This window comes from Hemitrygon akajei, chromosome 3 (genome assembly GCF_048418815.1).
Source record: "Hemitrygon akajei chromosome 3, sHemAka1.3, whole genome shotgun sequence".
NCBI classification, from domain to species: Eukaryota; Metazoa; Chordata; class Chondrichthyes; order Myliobatiformes; family Dasyatidae; genus Hemitrygon; species Hemitrygon akajei.
Window position 1 is genome coordinate 114,346,712 of NC_133126.1, and position 21,679 is coordinate 114,368,390.

The following is a 21,679-nucleotide window of genomic DNA, read 5'->3' on the forward strand; positions in this document are numbered from 1 at the left end:
CATCATTCATCTCTATAAAAGGCATAAAAAAACCTATCTCTCTCCACAACTCTAAAATTGAATACTACTGCTCAACGATTTCCTTATTTCCAACTCCTCTCCAGTGAAAATCTCCCTAACACCCGGGATTTCAACGATTATACACCAGAACAATTATGGCAGATAACAAACACAGTGGTTTACCACCAGACTGAGCTGGAACATATCAAATCAGGTCCTTCAAGCGGAAGGGAGAACTTTACCAGTACTGCTACTCCAGTATCAGGGGCAAAGTGTTACTCAGTGGATTCTGTTGTGTTCTGAAGCCTTTGAATCTGCTTATGAACACCTGATTTATTTTTATTTATAGCCCATAGGAACAAATGCTTGGAAGACCAGCAGGGTGGACTTACTGGCTGCAGGCATCTTTTGCGAGGTGGGAACTTGGCTTGTGACCGCACTTATGAGCTGTTTGGATTGTGAACAATTCAGGGGAACCAAACCCTGCCCTAACTTGGGGGGGGGGGGGGGAATTCTGTAAAATATTAATTATGACCCTTGTTGCTACCTCTCAGCTGACTGAGGATAGCAAGGTGTTGTTGAGAGTGTTATAGCAGTTTTCAGGGTATCTTAGATAGAATTCCTCCTCACTGAAAACAAATTAGCTGACCAATCATGCAAGTGTCAACATTTCTTCCTCAAATATGCATGGGTGGAAACAGACCCACCTTGAAGTAGTTGTTGCAAATAAAGTCAGAAACAGCAGGTGGCCCATTCTTGATTTTTATTCTTGTCCATTACACTGTATATAAAACACGACCCAGTGCTCCAAGAGCATGGATACGTTCCTTCACCATAAATAACTACAACCAAACCTAAACTGGATTTTAAGATAGGTAATAATTGGATTTGCAGACCTAGTGTGCACATGTACACTGCTAATGCATGCAGTATACAAATATAAGACAGACAGGAATACAATCCCCAGTTTTGCTGACAAGGTTGTGGAGTTACTGCTCATCTCCTCAATGGGATGCAGGTATCTAGAACTTCGAACTGCATACAGCTGTATGTCAGACCTGGAACCACCAAGGGAATAGGCCCTTGATGAAAAGCAGAATCGAAAATTTGAAAAGTCAGATTTTGTGCCAGCAAACCATGATCCTGAGTCACATTAGGGTGGGTTTCTCCAGATCTCCAGCCACAGCCCTGGGGTAGAACTCTGCAAAATGAATCAACTAGTTCTTCCTGGGAATCTTGCAAATCTTGCAGCTGGAACTCAAGGTCGACTGCTACTCTCACACTGAGTTCTTGCCTGGAGGATGTTACCAACTGTACTTAAAAAAAAAACCTCTTTTGCACATCTCATTTTCCTTTACATTATGCTACAGTTTTTGTTACTCCCCAGCTTTACTACCAAATGTCCACCCTTATGTTTTACTAGTCTTTTAGATCAAGAACATTTAAGTTCTAAACACAGTCCCTCCACTCTAAAAAAAACTCAATTGCTTACTTAGCTCACCCCTAATTATATCATGGTGTTTTTACCAGATTTGGGGCAAATGTTCTTTTTGTATAAGTAGGACAATTTGGCTGGGCATATTTTATAGTGGTATTGTCACTCATTTTGTTTACCTTCTTAATGCATAGTGTAAAAGCAAAATAATCCAATCAGCTTGCCATCCCTTTTAAGGCCATACAGAGGATCCATTCAAAATTATCACTGATTCCAACTTATATAATAGAACCTGGAAGGAATGTGATCATACTCATACAATGGAACATTTATGTACTTGCAGAGAAAAACACAAACGTAATTGGGACACGATATTATGATAATTTTTTTTGTGCTACATCGAGTGAGATAAAGAAAACAGAATTAAAAACTGCATTGCAAAACTCATTTGTCATGAGTCCTGCTAACACCAGGATTTCCCTAGTTTGTTCAGTAGGAAAGTCCATGTCAATGCCATTAAAGACATTGGCCAGCAGCGTTTCAGTTCAAGGACTGAACACAGTTCCACAGATCTCCAATGACCTGGTGATCCTTTGGCAACAGCAACTCCATTGCTGTACAAATGGTAAGAGTAATACTTCTTCAATATGCCTACAAATTCTTGTTCACTGGAGCACTAACAGTGCAAAATCAGTGTTGGGGTGGGGGTGCAGATTATGGTTATAACATCTGAGAATCGGTCCTTAAAACAAGAAAGAATATTCTTTCCCAGCTCCCCAAAGATCACTCATTGCCAACTATTTAGTTACAAGTTTGGAGTGTTAATCTGAAGAGAAACTGTTCCAGATGTGACTAGCCTCTGATTTAAGACATTCGGTCTTGAACTTCTCTACCATCTGATCCAAGTAACAACCTATTTTATTTGCTTCCTGCTCTTGTGTCACAACCCAGGCTGGAGTACTTACAGAAACTGAGATCTGGCCTAGGAAGGCAATATGTTTCTCTCTCCTCCATCAAAAAAATCTGCAGGGAAACAAGGTGCGATCCCCAACAGGTGAGACTTGCATTCTTTCAACCAACTCTACAATTCAGCACTGTGGAACTGTCCTATGAAGAGACAGAATCACTTTTGCAGGTCACAGCAAAAATTAAAATATGGTGATGTCACTGTAATTTGGAGTATTGGAAAGGTGGCAGAAAAGGGAGCTTTGTGCTGTCTTAGATGAGGGATTATTATATTCTCGAGAGTAACATTCATGTTTTTATAACTTCACATTTAAATGCATATTTTTTTAATAAAATTGTTTTCAATCCTTCTTTAACCTTATCCTTCACAAGTTCTCCCTTCCAGTTGCTGAGCTGGTCTTTTCAATGGCCAAGCTCGATCTTCTCCTGCAATATGCAGGGTCCATCTCGAAGGCTGTTACTCAAGTAGTCTCTCTTGATCAGGTCAGCAGATTGGACTGACTGAAAAATGCAGCCTTGGCAGTCGAGAGGTATTTTGCCCATGCCATCAGACTCCTCCAATGGCAGTCCTGGCTGATTTGACTGATCTAAGGTCTGGATAAGCACACCCAACTCCCACATCCAACTAACATCTTAGAAAGCATTGTAGCCCCCTCTTAAACAGAGTAGTTCAGTGAAAGTTGTCTCAGAGTCTCTACCCTGAATATATAATCCATGCTTGCGCACCCTTATAAATGGCATTATTTAATTTTAAAACCATTTTTAAAAAATTGACCATTGAAATCAGAAACAGAACCTAGACAGGCAAGCAAGAGATGCTGTCTCTCACACAGTACATTTCTACTAATACAGTTTGATATACACCATCAATTAACCTTCTCTGCATATAAAGAAACTGTAAAAATATTATAACTTCTAATTAAAACAACAAAAAAAATCAACCCCTCATATTTGGTGCCACCCCTCATGGCAGCAGTGTTAAAAGTAAAACATCTTCAGTTCTGATCCAACAGTGTGATCGAGTCTCAGCGCCTTGGCCATGAAGCAGTGGCATCAGCAGTCACGGACTTTCCTAACTGCAGCAGGAAGGGTGTTGTTGGGTGCTGGGTCACGGGGCACATAAGAAGCCCCCGAAGGTGCCGAGATCCTCACCGTGCCGAGTTCTTGCTAGAACCGCTTAATGAAAACCTGAGAAAAGACAAAAATGCTTAAACGAATGGCTTAAACCCACTGGTTCTACTGCACCCACTCAATTTCAGTTCTGTCCTGTTACCCTCCCACACCCATAAGCACACACATGCAGTCTTGGTGATAATCAACTGCTTCAAGAGCACTGAACTTGGGAATGGAATAGGCAATTGACTACAGAAGGGTCTCATTGGTTCTTTGAAAATATTAAGTGTACAAAGGAACAGATTAGTAGGCTCTTGAGGTGGACTTTTCTGTGCAAGATAATGAATCTAATCTGCCTGCTTATGGACCATATCCCTCTATTCCCTGCCTGTGAATATAGCTGTACGAGTACCTTTTAAACATTGCTAACAAACCTGCATCTACCAGCTCAACTGACAGCACTGACCATTGTCTGTGTAAAATAAAACTTGCCTTGCGCACCTCCTTTACACTTTGCCCCTCTCATCTTAAACCCATGCCCTCTATGATTTGACCTTTACACTTGGGGGGGGGGGGAGAGAAGAAAATAAAAACCTATTTATACCTCTCTCAGTGTTTGCCCATCAGAATGAGACTTGATGAGAGAATGCTGACTTGTCAAATAAGATGTTAAATCAAGTCTCTGTTTACTGGTAGAGGAGTTATAGCCATTCCATGGTCAGTATTACTACCTCAATCTATGCAACTTGGGCAGAACAACACTACCATTTGTGGGTACCTACCATATATAAATTGGTTGTTCTGATTCTTACAATTATGATTACAGAAGAACTAATTCATTTGCACAGCAATTTGGGACACTTGGTGTTGTAAAAGTTTATAAATTTCTTGCATTCTTGTATTCATTCTGCATGGTGTAGACAGCATTGGTTTAAACTTGAATTTCTGCTTTTCCCACTTATCCACTTGAAATTTGTACTTATGTTGGAATGAATGGGCTAAAACAATCCTTTCAAAACATACTCAATTTTTCATTTATTGTATCTTCCACTGTAGATAAAGTGTGCAAAACCACCAATAGCAGCCAACCATCAGTTTTAATTTTTGGAAAAGAAACAAGATCCCACATGTGACAACCCAACATTTTAACATTGAGTAAATGGCTAACGTTTTCAGCTAGAGCTACTGCTATACAACTCTTGGGGCTAGGGTCAATCCTGACCTTCAGTGCTGAATGTGAAGTCTGTGACAATGTGGACTTTCTCCAGCTGCTGTGCTTTCCTCCCACATTCCAAAAACTGCCCACTAAGTTGTCCCGGTGTGAGCTGAGTGAGTGGTAGAATCTAAGAGTTAAGAGTCAGAGGACTACAGCATTGGTATAAGCCCTTCGACACACCTAGTCCATGCCGACAGTTATTCTGTCTAGTCCCATCAACCTGCACCTGGACCACAGCTCTCCATACTCGTCCATCCATGTACTTATCCAAACTTCTCTTAAACATTGCAATTGAACCTGCACCCACCACTTCCCCTGGCAGCTTGTTCCATGCTTGCATCCCTGAGTGAAGTAGATCCCCCTCAGGTTCCCCTAAAATACATTCACCCTTAACCTATGACCTCTAAATCTAGTCCCACCCAACCTCAGTGGAAAAATCTTGCTTGCTTTTATCCTAATTTTGTATACCTTTATCAAATGTCCTCTTATTCTCCTATGCTCCAGGGAATAAAGAGATAACCTATTCAACACAAGTCCTGAAGTCCCAGCAATATGCTTGTAAATTTTCTCCGCACTCTTTCAATCTTATAGTGTTGACAATGTGGAGTTTGCAATGATTTGTCTGCAGATTTTAGAACTGGCTTATTTATACTGGTTTTATTGAAGAAATTATTGATTCACTATGAAGAAGCAAAAGGGCATCAGAAATAAAAGAACTGCAGGTTCACTGAAAGCGAAATGGCTTAATGAAACAGTAGAAACTTCCACACCAAAACCTCATGAGGTTAGGAACGTGCAGCTACGAGAAGTGTTTATGTACAATATAGAAACTGGTGTTACCTTTGTGTATTGTTGTGATGTAAAAGTTGCTGGAGAATTTGCCAGTGGGAAGAAGCATACTGATAATTGGAAACTTGATATTTAAAAGCGTCATTTAGCAAGAAAATCACATATGGATGGTGTGCAAAAGCTCCATGAGAAAATCCTTCATTACCCACAACACGTCTTGAGAGAGTGCAGATGGACGAGAGTGAAAATGATCAAACTCAGAGATCAAAGTTATTACTGATAATGTTTAACTAGTTGTTAAAATGAATACCTCTATATACTCAGTTCAACACAGTAATAAACATATGGAAAAGTATGCTCAAATCCTGGGCAGTTGAAGAAGCAAAAATTATGCGTTTGAATTTATTGATGTTATCAACAGCATTGTTCAAAAATACATGTTTGAAGAAATAGCATCAGCCGATTTTCACACTTTAATAGTGGATGAATCCAGATATATGTGTCAACAAATATCTCATTCTGTGCTTCAAGTTCAGACCTGTAGAAAAGCTGTATTGTGTATAAAACTTAATTTGGTGGAATAGTTCAGCTGAAGACGTGTGAAGCTTCTACCATCAAAAAACTTGCCCAAAGAGTTTTATGAGAAGAACAACCTTGACCTCCATAAAATGATCAACTTCACTTCTGAAGGAGCATCAGTGATGTTGGGCAAAGTCAGTGGTGTCACAGCGTGACTGAAACAGGATATCGCACACTTAGTTCAATAACACTGTGTAGCACACCATGAAATCTAGGAATTTGCGATGCATAGGAGGAGGTGAGTAGCACACCCCAACCTTTGTGTCATCAGCAAATTAACCCATCCCTCCACATCCTCATCCAGGTCATTTATAAAAATCATGAAGAGTAAGGGTCCCAGAACAGGTCCCTGAGGCACACCACCGGTCACCAACCTCCATGCAGAATATGACTTATCTACAACCACTCTTTGCCTTCTGTGGGCAAGCCAAATCTGGATTCACAAAGCAATGTCCCCTTTGATCCCAAGCCTCCTTACTTTCTCAATAAGCCTTGCATGGGGTACCTTATCAAATGCCTTGCTGAAATCTATATACATCACATCTACTGCTCTACCTTCATGTGTTTAGTCACATCCTCAGAAAATTCAATCAGGCTCTTAAGGCACGACCTACCTTTGACAAAGCCATGCTGACTATTCCTAATCATATTATGCCTCTCCAAATGTTCATAAATCCTGCCTCTCAAGATCTTTTCCATCAACTCACCAACCACTGAAGTAAGACTCACCGGCCTATAATTTCCTGGGCTATTTCTACTCCCTTTCTTGAATAAAGGAACGACATCTGCAACCCTCCAATCCTCCCGTCCCATTGATGATGCAAAGATCATTACCAGAGGCTCAGCAATCTCCTCCCTCGTCTCCGACAGTAGCCACGGTCCCAGTGACTTATCCAACTTGACGCTTTCCACATCCTCTTTCTTAATGTCCATATGCTCAAGTTTTTCAGTCTGCTGCAAGTCATCCCTACAATCGCCAAGGTCCTTTTCCATAGTGAATACTGAAGCAAAGTATTCATTAAGTACCTCTGCTATCTCCTCCGGTTCCATACACACTTTTCCACTGACACACTTGATTGGTCCTATTCTCTCACATCTTTTCTTCTTGCTCTTCACATACTTGTAGGTACTAAATGTGCATATATGGCTGCTCAAATAGTGAGACATTTAACTGGGATTCCTCCAGAACTGCTCAGTTAAACACAAAATACATCAAAAGTTTGATTTAATTTCTACTGCAATGCAAATGCAAGCAGTTGTGTCACTTGTTTTAAAAGTAAATTTGTTTTTTAGAATCACAGCACCTCTGGCAATTCAGTTCCATAGAACATAGAATAGTACAGCACATTACAGGCCCTTCGGCCCACAATGTTGTGCCGACCTTCAAACCCTGCCTCCAATATAACCTCCCACCTTAAATTCCTCCATATACCGGTCTAGTAGTCTCTTAAATTTCACTAGTGTATCTGCCTCCACCACTGACTCAGGCAGTGGATTCCACACACCAACCACTCTCTGAGTGAAAAACCTTCCTCTAATATCCCCCTTGAACTTCCCTCCCCTTACCTTAAAGCCATGTCCTCTTGTACTGAGCAGTGGTGCCCTGGGGAAGAGGCGCTGGCTGTCCACTCTGTCTATTCCTCTTAATACCTTGTACACCTCTATCATGTCTCCTCTCATCCTCCTTCTCTCCAAAGAGTAAAGCCCTAGCTCCCTTAATCTCTGATCATAATCCATACTCTCTAAACTAGGCAGCATCCTGGTAAATCTCCTCTGTACCCTTTCCAATGCTTCCAAATCCTTCTTAAAGTGAGGCGACCAGAACTGGACACAGTACTCCAAGTATGGCCTAACTAGAGTTTTATAGAGCTGCATCATTACATCGCAACTCTTAAACTCTTTTCTTTTTCAATCTATTTATTAGTATTAATAATATTATGAACAAAATACAATTGATATATTAATAAAGGGATTACAAACATACAAATTCCCATTGCACCTGAAAGAATACATAAGCAATGAATACAGTATTAATAAGTTTTCCCGAAACATGAACCATATAGTATATATATATAAACAAGGTATATCTAGAAATTTCATAATAGCAACTCTTAAACTCTATCCCTCGACTTATGAAAGCTAACACCCCATAAGCTTTCTTAATTACCCTATCTACCTGTGAGGCAACTTTCAGGGATCTGTGGACATGTACCCCCAGATCCCTCTGCTCCTCCACACTACCAAGTATCCTGCCATTTACTTTGTACTCTGCCTTGGAGTTTGTCCTTCCAAAGTGTACCACCTTACACTTCTCCGGGTTGAACTCCATCTGCCACTTCTCAGCCCACTTCTGCATCCTATCAATGTCTCTCTGCAATCTTCGACAATCCTCTACACTATCTACACCACCACCAACCTTTGTGTCGTCTGCAAACTTGCCAACCCACTCTTCTACCTCCACATCCAGGTCGTTAATAAAAATCACAAAAAGTAGAGGTCCCAGAACAGATCCTTGTGGGACACCACTAGTCACAACCCTCCAATCTGAATGTACTCCCTCCACCATGACCCTCTGCCTTCTGTAGGTAAGCCAATTCTGAATCCACCTGGCCAAACTTCCCTGGATCCCATGCCTTCTGACTTTCTGAATAAGCCTACCATGTGGAACCTTGTCAAATGCCTTACTAAAATCCATGTAGATCACATCTACTGTACTACCCTCATCTATATGCCTGGTCACCTCCTCAAAGAACTCTATCAGGCTTGTTAGGCACAATCTGCCCTTCACTAAGCCATGCTGACTGTCCCTGATCAGACCATGATTCTCTAAATGCCCATAGATCCTATCTCTAAGAATCTTTTCCAACAGCTTTCCCACCACAGACGTAAGGCTCACTGGTCTATAATTACCTAGACTATCCCTACTACCTTTTTTGAACAAGGGGACAATATTCGCTTTTGGTAAGGTGCTAGCTTTGTTAGTTTTCAGCTCTATGGCATTTCTTAATCAAGAGCCAAGGAAATTATCATATGAGCTAAAACTAGGTTTTGGATTTATCAGGAGTTGTTTCCTACTTGAATGCATTTGTAAGTTTAATGAACAGATCAGTCTTCAGTTTAATGTGTGCTTAGTACAAAAACACTAACATATTCCAAATCATAAAAGGCAATGAGGATTTACTAGTTATACAAGGAAACTCACTTAATTCTGTGACCACATTTCTGCACAATGCGTCCTTTCAGTGGATAACTCACCTTTGTACCCGCTCCACCATGTGTGCTACCAGTTTATCCGAAATGCCTGGACAGGATTCCTCTGCCAGATTAAAAGCATTCTCCAGCTCTTCAATGGCACCCAGATTCCCACCACTTACTTTGTGCTTTTCTTGTAGCTTCATCAAAACAAACAAAAAACTGCTGATCAACATGCCAACATCAAAGCAACCAACTTCAAATGGTAAGGGATGGGACTTGCACTAAGGATCAGAACTTAAAGAGGGTGATCAAAGGGAGGGATAAACTTCTTGATATTTCTAGGGAGTGAAATGCAGTTTAACAAATGTTTCATTATAACAAGTCATTACCTAACTGGCATCTTACAATGATAATAGCATCTCCAAAATACACTGTATTTGAATAACTGCAGACAATCAGAATAAAATTATTTCAGATAATGAAGGAAAATTGTCAGATCTATGACATCTTAAAAATAAAAGAGATTTGGAATGATATTCTATGTGCTATTATCAATAAAATAGATTAAAATGCTGCCAGGACTCAAGAGCCTGGGAGAGGTTGAGCAAGCAAGGACTTTGGAATGTGGGAGATTGAGGAGGTATATAAAATCATGAGGGGCATTGACAGGGTGAATGCATTCAATGTGTTTTTGCCAGTGAAAGGAAACTAAAAATAAAACAGCATAGGTTTAAAGTATGAGGTGACATCTAAAACTTTGACAGACTTCTATAGATGTGTAGTGGAGAGCATATTGATCAGCTGTATCACAGCCTGGGATGGAAACACCAATACCTTAAAATGGAAAATCCTACAAAAAAAAAGTTCATACGGCCCAGTCCATCACAGGTAAAGTCTTCCCCACCACTGAGCACATCTACGTGAAACGTTGTTGCAGGAAATCAGCATCCATCATCGGGGACCCTCACCACTTAGGACATGCTCTCTTTTCACTGCTGCCATTAGGGAAGGTGGTACAGGAGCCTCAGGACTCACACCACCAGGCTCAGAAACAAGTTATTGCCCCTCAACCATCAGGTTCCTGACCAAACGGAAAATTTCACTCAATTTCATCAGTGAAATGTTCCTACAACCTATGGGCTCAATTTCAAGGACTCTACATCTCATGTTCTCAATATTTATTGCTTATTTATTAGCATAATTTCTTTCTTTTTGTATTTGCAGTTTGCCTTTTGCACAATGGCTGAATGCTCAAGTTGGTGTGGGCTTTCATTCATTCTATTATGTATTTATTGAGTATTCCTGCAAGAAAATTAATCTCAGGGTTGTATCTGATTACGTACATGTACTTTGATAATATATTTACTTTGAACTTTGAAAGGGATCACAAAGAGTAACCTCTTCACACAGAGGGTAGTGTGCCTATGGAATGAACTACCAGAGAATGTGGTTGAGACAAGTACTATACATGGATAACAGGGGTCTAGAGGGCTAAAGTCTCAAGCAGGGCACTGGGATTAGCTTGGTGGACATCATGTTAGTTGGAGAAAAAAAATCACACTTAGTAAAGACAGGAAAATTGGGCATTTTACCAACCCATTCCTGCACTTAATTTCTGTTGATATTAATCAAAGGAAAAATAATTTATTGTGGTCCGAAGCAACTGGAGTAAGCACGAGCATATCTATAAGTAGTACATGGTCACATAGTGCTATATTACCTCTCTGAACATGGGATTGACCAGGGTCGTCAAGCACTTCGACTTTGGCAGTCGCTTCATTGGTTCCGAGGGCTTATTTTAAAATAACACAAAAGCACAGTAAGCAAACCAATGTTGAAAATTCCATGCAACTGATCTTAACCAGATTTGTCTCTACTTCATACCATACTCAATGCTTTTGAACTTGCCTCAGAGCTCTGAATTTCCTTGCCTTACCAATGGAACTCAATAAAATTTCAGACCTCTGTTTTAGTTCTTTGACAATATAGACGGAGACTGTCAGTTTGATGTCAATATCACTATCACTTTCAGTCCTTGTACACTTCACATCTGTAAATACATTTGTTTCCAGCTTGGAAACATCACTATATTATGCCTTGCCTTATCGGTTGTTTCAATTTATTTCTCTCATTACATTGACTTTTCTCAGATACAGCTGGTTTACCTCCACCCTCTAAACTTACAACTTAAAGCAGGACTGCCTGACTCCTAGCTTGCACACTTTCAAATCCCTTTATGGCCTTTTCCTTTTGCCGAGCGTGTAACTGTCTAGAGCTCCATAGCGATAACTTTTTTGATATCTGGCCTGATTTTAACTGATATCTGTGTCTTGTGCTCCTGAAGCCTTAACCTATGGTAACTTTGCCAAACTTGTCTGATTTTCAACCTCAGGTGCTGCATGTGCCTCCAAAGTATGCCTAATTGAAAAGTCAATCCTGGTGCAGACAAAACAATGGAATTGCTTTTCTGATCTCTGTGTCTCAACCTCTTCTATGTAGTGTTTTTATGCAGATCAAGCATTCTTTGAATGCAGTCAAGATTCAGTATACAAAACATTAAAATGCTGATGTTTCTCCTCATACATACATAGCAAGTCAGACAATACTTGAGTGAAGGGATACATTTGAGATTTCAAGGTCAGGACCCTTTGTCAGAACCTTGAATACGAATATGAAGAGTCCCATATCTGAAACAACTATTTCCTTTCCACATGTACTGCCTGAACTGCTGAATACTTTGAGCAGCTTTTGTTTTTATTTCACATTTCTAGCAAATGGGACTTCTGATTTTTCAGCAAAGAGTACAAGTTAGTTTCCAAAAGCAAATAACCCAGCTTCTGTGTTATTGAAAACAGTTATTTTCTCTTTCCTATTTCCAGAAAAAGGTCTTGGACCAATAACATTAATTACCTTTCTTTTCCCAAAGGTTGCCTGAATGTATTCTTTTCTTGTTTTTAGTTCAATTTCATTTTGGTGCATGTAAAGAGATAGATTTTTGATAACCCCTGGTCAAACTATGTCTTGGAATGGCATGAGAAGAAGCCCAGAGACTAGGAAAATAGTGCTACCTATCTTTACAGCCATAAAATTAAAGGAGTGCTGCAACCATACAAGTTCTCAGAGCATTTCTATGGAAATTGTCTAACCCACTTATTGCTATAACGCCAGTGAGAAGGTGCTAGATGTATACAGACTTACCTTCTGAGAACTCTGTACAGGCATTCCGTTTTGCAGCTTGCTTAAGGTGCTGGGACGTACAGTGGGGAAAGTCCAAACTGGACACTGATCTCTTTCATCGGCATCAGCTTCACTGTTTACAGATAGCAAGCTCCCATGAGAATACTTAACATCAGAACCACACAGGGAACTTCAGTTAATCTTTATTAAATAGCTTCAGTATTTCTAGTCATTCCCAGAGGCATTCATATTAATGACAGCACCAAAAGGGACTTGATGTATGATATCACCTCACCAAATAAAAACAGTAAATTCCCAGATTCAACTGCAGATCCTCTTTTTTGTGTTCTTTCTCAAAAAAATGAATCCTAGTATTTTGCTTTCATTTCCATGTTAACCTACTCAAAGTGATTACTGTGTATGCTGGTTTCTGATCTATTCCTTCTGTCAAAAGGTGCCATCTCACACCAATATTTAAATTTATTCCACATTTACACATCCATTCTATAACATTATTTTCTGTGTCTGCATTCAACAGGAATAGGCTTGAGACTGAGATACAAACTTGGAGAGAAGAACCTTAAAATGTGTCAACAAATACTGAAACATGCTAACACACAAAATGCCTGAGGAACTCAGCAAGTCAGGCAGCATCTATGGAGGGGAATAAACAGTTGATGTTTTGGGTTAAGACCCCTCATCACAACTGGAAAGGAAGGGGGCAGAAGCCAGAATAAGGTGGTGGAGAAGGGGATCGAGTACAAGTTGGCAGGTGATGGGTGAAACCAGGTGAGGGGGAAGGTGGGTGGGTGAGGGAGGATGGATGAAGAAGCTGGGTGGTGATAGATGGAGGAGGTAAAGGCCCGAAAAAGAAGGAATCTAGTGAACCATGGAAGAAAGGAAAGGAGGCGGAGAACCAGAGAGAGGTGATCGGTAGGCGAGAAGAAAAAAGGGTAAAAGGTTAAATGAAATAAAGGGAGGAGGGAGGGAGGGGGAGTAATTACCAAAGAGTCAGAGAACAGCAGTGAGAGAGGGTCTCATTGAATTCCCATTAAAGAAAGGAGTTATACTTCTTAAGAGTATGCACATCTTAAGAGACTTCACAGTGGAGCAGAAAGTCAAACACAAAAGATTTTGCAGATGCTGTAAAACTTGAGCACTTCTATTAATATCTTCCTTCTTCTGCCCATCACCTGCCAGCTTCTTACTTCATCCCTCCCTCCCTGCCCATCACCTGCCAGCTTCTTACTTCATCCCTCCCTCCCTGCCCATCACCTGCCAGCTTCTTACTTCATCCCTCCCTCCCTGCCCATCACCTGCCAGCTTCTTACTTCATCCCTCCCTCCCTGCCCATCACCTGCCAGCTTCTTACTTCATCCCTCCCTCCCTGCCCATCACCTGCCAGCTTCTTACTTCATCCCTCCCTCCCTGCCCATCACCTGCCAGCTTTTTACTTCATCCCTCCCTCCCTGCCCATCACCTGCCAGCTTCTTACTTCATCCCTCCCTCCCTGCCCATCACCTGCCAGCTTCTTACTTCATCCCTCCCTCCCTGCCCATCACCTGCCAGCTTCTTACTTCATCCCTCCCTCCCTGCCCATCACCTGCCAGCTTCTTACTTCATCCCTCCCTCCCTGCCCATCACCTGCCAGCTTCTTACTTCATCCCTCCCTCCCTGCCCATCACCTGCCACCTTGTACTCTTTTGCCCCACCCCCACCTTCTTATTCTGGCTTCTGCCTCCTTCCTTTCCAGTCCTAATGAAGGGATTCGGCTTGAAGGTTTGATTGCTTATTCCTCTCCATAGATGTTGACTGCCTTGCTGAGTTTCCTCCAGCATTCGTTTGTGTTACTTAAGATTTCAAGCATCTGCAGAATCTCTTGTGTGACTGAAACAGGATAAACTGATTATTTGATTGCACAGAATATTCCTGACAATCCAATGAATAATAAAGTGTATTAAACTAAAGGAAAATACATTTTGAATAAAAACGTGTTCTTTTAAGTCTACTATACCTTCAGAGTAGACTGAATGCAGGAACACGCATTCAGTTATTGTGTACCCCTCCTATCATACCGATACTTACAGGTCAGAGTCTTCGGAACTGGACTCCTCACCGTGACCTTCTGATTTCCAACGTTTGTAGCGGTCAATCAGTTCTGTTAGGTAAGAAGTTTTCTTTGTGTAGCGCTGGATGTACTTGTGTTTCAGGAGTTCTTTTGCTGTTGGTCTCTAGGATTTGAAACCAAAGGTTTTAGAGCCCCATGGAATCATTTGATCTCCCCTGCATCACTTACAGTATTTTCTGTTTCTCATTTTCCAGTCGTGTGGTTTTTAGCCTCCCTTTCAGTTTAGTATTCAGAACATTCTTTTGTCATTACGTTAATATCTCCAGTTAACTTTCATATACTGGCTCAGTGCTACTGGTGATCTATAACTCACTTGAAACCTTGAATTGCATTCTCATATAGACCTACTGATAAAATTTTCCATACATCCAATTGAAGTTAATAGGTACAAACAGGCGAACCAGAAAAACACATATCCAGCTTTTTACAAAATTACAGAAGCTAGCCTGAAGTTTCAGCAAATTAGGTGAAGACATTTTTAACGTGGCCTGCCACCGGAATAGATACGATTCTGCACAGCAAGGGTAACTTTCATTTATGTAGTACCTTCAAGGCAGCAAGATCATCTCACTGTTAATCAACACAGGTGCACCTCAAGGATGTGGGCATACTTAGCCCACTAATGAACTCACTCTACACTCATAACTGTGTGGCCAGGCACAGCTCAAACACCATCTCTAAATTCACCAATGGCACAACAACACACACAAAATGCTGGTGGAACACAGCAGGCCAGGCAGCATCTATAGGGAGAAGCGCTGTCGACGTTTCGGGCCGAGACCCTTCGTCAGGACTAACCGAAAGGAAAGATAGTAAGAGATTTGAATCTAGTCTAAAGACTTGCAAATTTCTAACGACATATGGTGGAGAGCATTCTGAGTGTTGGATGGTCTGGTATGGAGCTTCCAATGCATAGGATCACAAGAGGCTCAGCCATTTCCATCATGAGCACAACTCTCCCCACCATCGAGGTCATCTTTAAGATGTGATGCTCCAAGAAGGCAGCATCTATCCTTAAAGACACTCACCATCTGGGACATGACTTCTCTCATTTCTACCATTGGGATGAAGGTAGAGGAGCTTGAAGCTCACACTCAACATTTTAAGAGCAGCTTCTTTCCTTCCGCCATCAGATTTCTGACCAGTCCATGGATTATATTTTAATTTTCAACTTTTGCACTATTTATTTTGTAACTTAAAGTAATTTTGTCTTGCACTGCACTACTGCCGCTAAACAAATTTCACAAGATATGTCCTTGATAATAAACCTGATTGCGAAATCCCACAACACTTCCCAGGAGCATTACTAAGAATTAATCATGAAGGAAATAATCAGATGATTTAAAGTTCAGTTAAAAATGTTTTAGAAAGCATCTTTAGAGGAAAGAGAAGTAGATGCCCATGGAGGCTTAGAGAGGTAATTCCAGCTTGCAAAACTTTTCTTTAAGTACGTTACTGACAACCAACATTTGGGAAGCTGTAATTGTCCTTGATAAGGTGTTCAGAACCATTTTCTTGAACTACAGTAATCTATGTGACATTTCACTCTGTTGTTAAGTAGTAATTTCAGAATGTTGCAAGAGCAACAATGAAGCAACTATTATATAAATCTAAATCAACACCGGTTTTAACTTAGAGGAAATGTGGAGGTGCTGGTGTACCTCTGGATGGAAGTCATAAGTTGTGAGAAACTTTCAAAGAAAGTTTGAAAACATGATTTAGTGAACCTCATGTATTATGCACTAGTCATTTTGTGCCTCAAGAAAGTCGTTAAGATTTTGAGGGGCAGATGGTGTATTAGTCAAGCAGATTGCCATGGGCTGATTGGTGTAAAGCTTTACTCACTGTAATTGGAATTACACAGCTAGAGTATAAAACAGCATACACCTTAGTTATGCTAGTAAAATCTTTGAAGAAGCATACATGCACTTTTATTGTCCTTTTACCCCCACTCCCATGTACTGCATTTATCTGGCCAGTTTTAAGTCTCCAGTCAATGATGACTTCTAGGATATTGATGATAGGGATTTGATATGTGTAATTAAGAGAAGGTTGTTATGTTGCTTGGATAAACATTACCACTTCAACCCAAACCTGAAGGTTGTCCAAGTCTTACTGCATGTGCCTGTGTGTATCCGAGGACTTTTAAATGAAACTGCATTTTATTCATCAGCTAATGTTTCCAATTCTTATGTTAAAATAGAGAGAGGATCACTGATGAAGCAGCCGAACTGGGTATGCCTCAAACACTCTCACAAGGGTCAGATGTAGCAACGTCTTTGGGCCAAACTGATTTTCCTCTTAGAACCGCTAAGTAGCTTCCACTTGTGACAAGTGAACCTAGACAGTCAAACATTTTCCTGCTGACTTCCATTTTACTTGGGTTTCTCATGGGTACACGATTATAATCTGCCTTGATATCACCACCAGTCTTTGCCCCTTTCTATGTACTTAGGACAAGAATGTGCTGAACTAAGTCGTTATCTGATCCCTGCAGAACCTAGAATCAACAGATATGAAGTTAATGGTGAGTGAATGTATCAGACTTGTTTCATCACTTTAATGTTAATTGAGAGCAGATAAATGGAGTGGCTCAGTGACTGGGTAAAATTATCCTTCATAGCTTCCCCTAGCCATAATCATACAATTTCCCTCCACAATGGGTAGACACCATTACAGGTGCACTGAAAGAGCTTGACTAGAGGCACAGCTGCATCTAAAGGACAATTTTTCAGCACTGTCAGGATATTGCTGAAGTCCATAACCTTTGTGCTCAATGCTTGGTGTCACTAGCATTGAAGCAAATTGGTCGAAAATTGGCTTTGTGAAGAAAATAATAATAAGGATAACCTCTGTGGCACCTCTGGCTGAAAAGGGTAACCAACACTTTAAACAGTCGTTATTATTTTTGATTACTTTGGCTAAATGTACAAGACTTTCAAGATATTTGTGTAAACATCAAAAAGTTTCCCCTTCCAATTCTGAAAATATTCTGGTCTAACTCAGCCAAATTTGACATTTTCATAATCCATATGCTGAGCATTTCTTGTCCTTCCAGCTTTATAATTTTCTGTTCCATCACATAACATACTGCATTCTGAACTTGGTGTCATCTGTAAATAGACACACAACTCTCCTTATCCAAGAAGCCGAAAAGCACCCCAAGATCCCTCTATACAGTAATCCTCCCATGGGTTCAGACATTTAGTGGATTCTTCCATCTTACATTTGAGATGGTACAGTACAATACCTTACATGTATCCAGATTAACCTCCAGCAGCTAATCCTCTGCCCAGATTTCCAACTCATCTATATGCTGCCCTTCCTCACTCTACACAACTCCAACAACTTTTGTGACTTCTTCAAACTTACCAATCAGTCCACCTATATTTTCATACAAATCATTAACATATATCACGAACAGCAGAAGCCACAGTACCGATTCCTCCAGTAGTCACAGACCTCCAGTCAGAGTACACCACTCCACCACTGTCCTCTGTTTTCTAAGGTCAAGCTAACCTGAATCCAATCTACCAAGCTTCTGTGGATCCCAGTTACCCTAATCTTCTGGATCACCCAACACGAATTACCTTGCTGAATGCTTTTCTTAAGGTAATTGGCCTCACCGATTACCCTTGTCATCTCCTCAAAAATTTGAATCAAGTTTGTAAAACCATGACAAGACATACAAAATGCTGGAGGAACTCAGCAGGTCAGGCAGCATCTATAGAAATGAATAAACAGTTGACATTTCAGACCGTGACCCTTCTTCAGGACTAGAAAGAAATGGGGAAGACAGAATTAAAAGGAAGGGGTTTGGGTAAGGAGGACTAGGTAGAAGGTGCTGGGTGAAGCCAAGTGGGTGGGAAAGGTAAAGGGCTAGAGAAGAACAAATCAGATAGGAGGATAATGGACCATGGGAGAAAGGGAAGACGGAGGGGAGCTGGGGGAGGTGATAGGCAGGTGAGAAGTAGTAAGAAGCCAGAGTGGGAATAGAAGAGAGAGAAGAGGGAAGAAAAAAAACTGGAAGGACAAATTGATGTTCATGCCATCAGGCTGGAGGTTACCTAGACTGAATATGAGGTGTTGCTCCTCAACGCAGAGAGTGGCCTAATCATGGCAAAAGAGGCGGCCGTGGCCTGACACGTCAGAACAGGAATGGGGATAGGAATTAAAATGGTTGGCCACCATGACCTCCCTCATGCAAACCTTGTGAAAATCCATCATGAAACCAGGCATTTACAGATGTGAGAAAATTTTATCCTTAAGGATCTTCTCCTAATAATTTCCCTGTAACTGATGCAAGGTTCACTGCATTAGAATTTCCTGGTTTGTTCCAAATGCCTTACTTATACAAGGGAACAACATTGGTTATTCTCTAGTCCTCACATGGTCTTGAAGGTGTGTTTATCTAATTATTATTTTCAAATACATTACTTTAAGATTTAAGGCCTCTAAGGCCACTTGATATTTTTAGATTCCATCTACTTGTGGTATATTCCTCTATTTAAAAATACATAAAATACTTGTCTTCTTCCATTTCCTTATTTACCATTAAAATATTGCCTATATTTATGTTTAATGTACTTCCATTCTTCCTTATCTCTCAATTCTTTTACATTCTGACAGCTTTAATGTCCTTGCGACATTTTCTTTAGAGCCTGTACATTTTCCTGTTTCCTTTGATGTTCTTTATAGCCATCCTTGAGTCTAACTTTTCTTTTCCCACTAAATATTTTCTCTTAGCTTTAAACTGATTTTTGCTCATTTTATGGATCACTATTGCTCAACTACACAAATTCAGTAAATCAGCTTATTGTCATTAGTTGAAGGAAGCTTTTCCACAATGAGAATACAGACGATGAACCATTTAGCTCAAAGGGCCTAAATACGTAGATCAGTATTCTTTCCCTAAATCACACACTGCTTCCACAGTCTCCATATGAACCCCTGAAAGTTCAGCATATGAAGACAATACTTGCCACACTATAAGCAGAAATGGCTATAACAACTGCTGCTATTACATTTCATGGGATAGGAGGAGGGAGGGTGGGACACAAATGGATTTCTGCTCCCTGCAGACATCCAGTAACATCTTTTGTAAAGTACTATATATTGACAAATGATGAAACCAGAATTGTCATAAATGGAAGGGATTCAGTCAATGCTGGAAAACCAGAGTAACACACACACAAAATGCTAGAGGAACTTAGCACATCAGTTAGCATTTACAGAAATAATAAAGAGTTCATGTTTTGAGCTGAGACCCTTCATCATGACAGAAAGGAAAAGGGAAGAAGCCTAAATAAGAATGGGGGGAGGGGAAGTGTACAAGGTGACATGTGAGGAAGAAGGTAGGTAAGTATTGGAGGGGGTGAATTGATAAGCCAGGAGGCGATAGGTGGAAAATGAAGAAGGAATCTGCCAGGACAGAAGAGCGGACCATGGGAGAAAGGGAAGGAGGGGGGACACCAGAGAGGTGATAATCAAGTGAGGAAAGGAAAAGAAACGAGAGTGGACCCAGAATGGGGAATGGAAAAGGAAAGAAAGGGAGGGGGGAGAAATTACTTGAAGTTAGAAAAATTGATGTTCAGGTTGGAGGCTACCCAGGCAGAATATGAGATGTTGTTCATCCAATCTGAGAAGCAGGACTGTCATACCTAAACTGTGATAATTTCTTGGGAAGAAACTGAGAAGCTGCCAGCAGACAGAACCAAACCAAAACAGGGAAATTCTGAACACTAAGCAAATGTATAACTACTTCTGAAATATTGCTCCACTCATTTTTCTCTAATACAATCTACATCAACTTTAAGATTATTTGTTTGTTTAACAAACTGGTTTATCTACATTCATGTGTAGGACTACACAACCTCACACTTGTAATCTCTACACTACTGCAGATTGTAGATCTTTCTTTTAACATTCCCTCACCTTGATAACAGTAGAGCAGCCGCATAAATACTTCTCTATAGAAAGCCTTTGTTTAACACATCCGGCCTTGGTTGTAGATCTGATGCCTCAATGTAGAAAGATTGTAAATTAAAACATCACTCACGACACTTGATCCAAGTCTGTATTTAAGTTATTTCTTTGGGCTTACTTTTAGATGCACCTTCCTCAACTAAGTAGTAAATGCAAGCATGCTCTCTTTCTGCCTTGGTGAATAAAGGATTTTACAGCACAATCTGAGGCTTGTTTGTCCTCATTTCCTAGCCAACATTTATCCATCAATGAAGTTTGGAATATCACGTCATCTGGTATTTACCACACTTCTCTATCTCAGTGCTGAATACACAAATTAGCTATTAAATTTCTTTACAATATTAAACATAATTCAAAGTAATTTGTGGGAATTAAGTGCTCAATATTCTTTGTAAACATTGTAGATCCTTTTTCACAAGGACACTGGAACACACACCTCTGCATTAGTTACACAAATTTTGGACCATTCATATTCCTTCCTTCAAAACAAATCAGCCCTACTTACAAATTTGGGGTCCTTGTTGAGGCAAGCCTCTACAAATTCTTTGAAGGGTTTGCTGTAATTTCCTTCCAGAGTTGGGGGGTTGTTCTTCGGAATAAGGAATAGAACTCGCATAGGATGCAACTCCGAGTTAGGCGGCTCCCCCTTTGCTAATTCAATTGCAGTTATTCCAAGGGACCAGATGTCTGCCTAAAAATTAATGTCAGAGAATGAGAAACTATTTAAAACAGACTAGGTTTCTATATCAGTCTACATTTGGCAACTTTTCTATTTATAAGTATGAATACAGAAGCAACTGGGATATATCAGATTAAAAAATTGCACATTAAAATATTATTTTAAAAACTGGTAGAGTCTTAGTTTTTAAATGTGACAGAGCTGTTGAAGTCATTCAACAGAGCTTCCAGAAGCATGGATTTCAAAATTAACTAATGTTGCACACCACTCTGGGTTGCCGCAGTGTAACTACATTTCTAGATTGTCACCTGGCAAATCTAGATCCAAGCCCCAAACCACACACACACCACCTATTTCTAGTCTGTGCAGAAAAGTGACCAGATTTTGTTCATTGTTGAACCTGCTGCTTCTAAAGGA

At 40.4% G+C, this 21,679-nt stretch overlaps 1 protein-coding gene across 3 annotated transcripts in view; it reads right to left on the reverse strand.

Moving 5' to 3' along the window:
* Positions 1–746: 746 nt before the first annotated feature.
* stk25b (serine/threonine kinase 25b) overlaps positions 747–21,679 on the reverse strand; it is an 84,892-nt gene continuing 63,959 nt past the window's right edge. For 2 of the 3 annotated variants that reach the window (XM_073040639.1, XM_073040641.1), the window contains exons 6-11: positions 21,089–21,274; positions 14,556–14,701; positions 12,492–12,603; positions 11,014–11,085; positions 9,354–9,490; positions 747–3,589 (exon numbers count right to left, since the gene is read on the reverse strand). In XM_073040639.1, coding sequence (XP_072896740.1) covers positions 3,550–3,589; positions 9,354–9,490; positions 11,014–11,085; positions 12,492–12,603; positions 14,556–14,701; positions 21,089–21,274 — 693 coding nt within the window. In that variant the 3' untranslated portion in view covers positions 747–3,549. The remainder of the gene's footprint in view (positions 3,590–9,353; positions 9,491–11,013; positions 11,086–12,491; positions 12,604–14,555; positions 14,702–21,088; positions 21,275–21,679) is intronic. The other variant, XM_073040640.1, reaches the window with a different exon arrangement.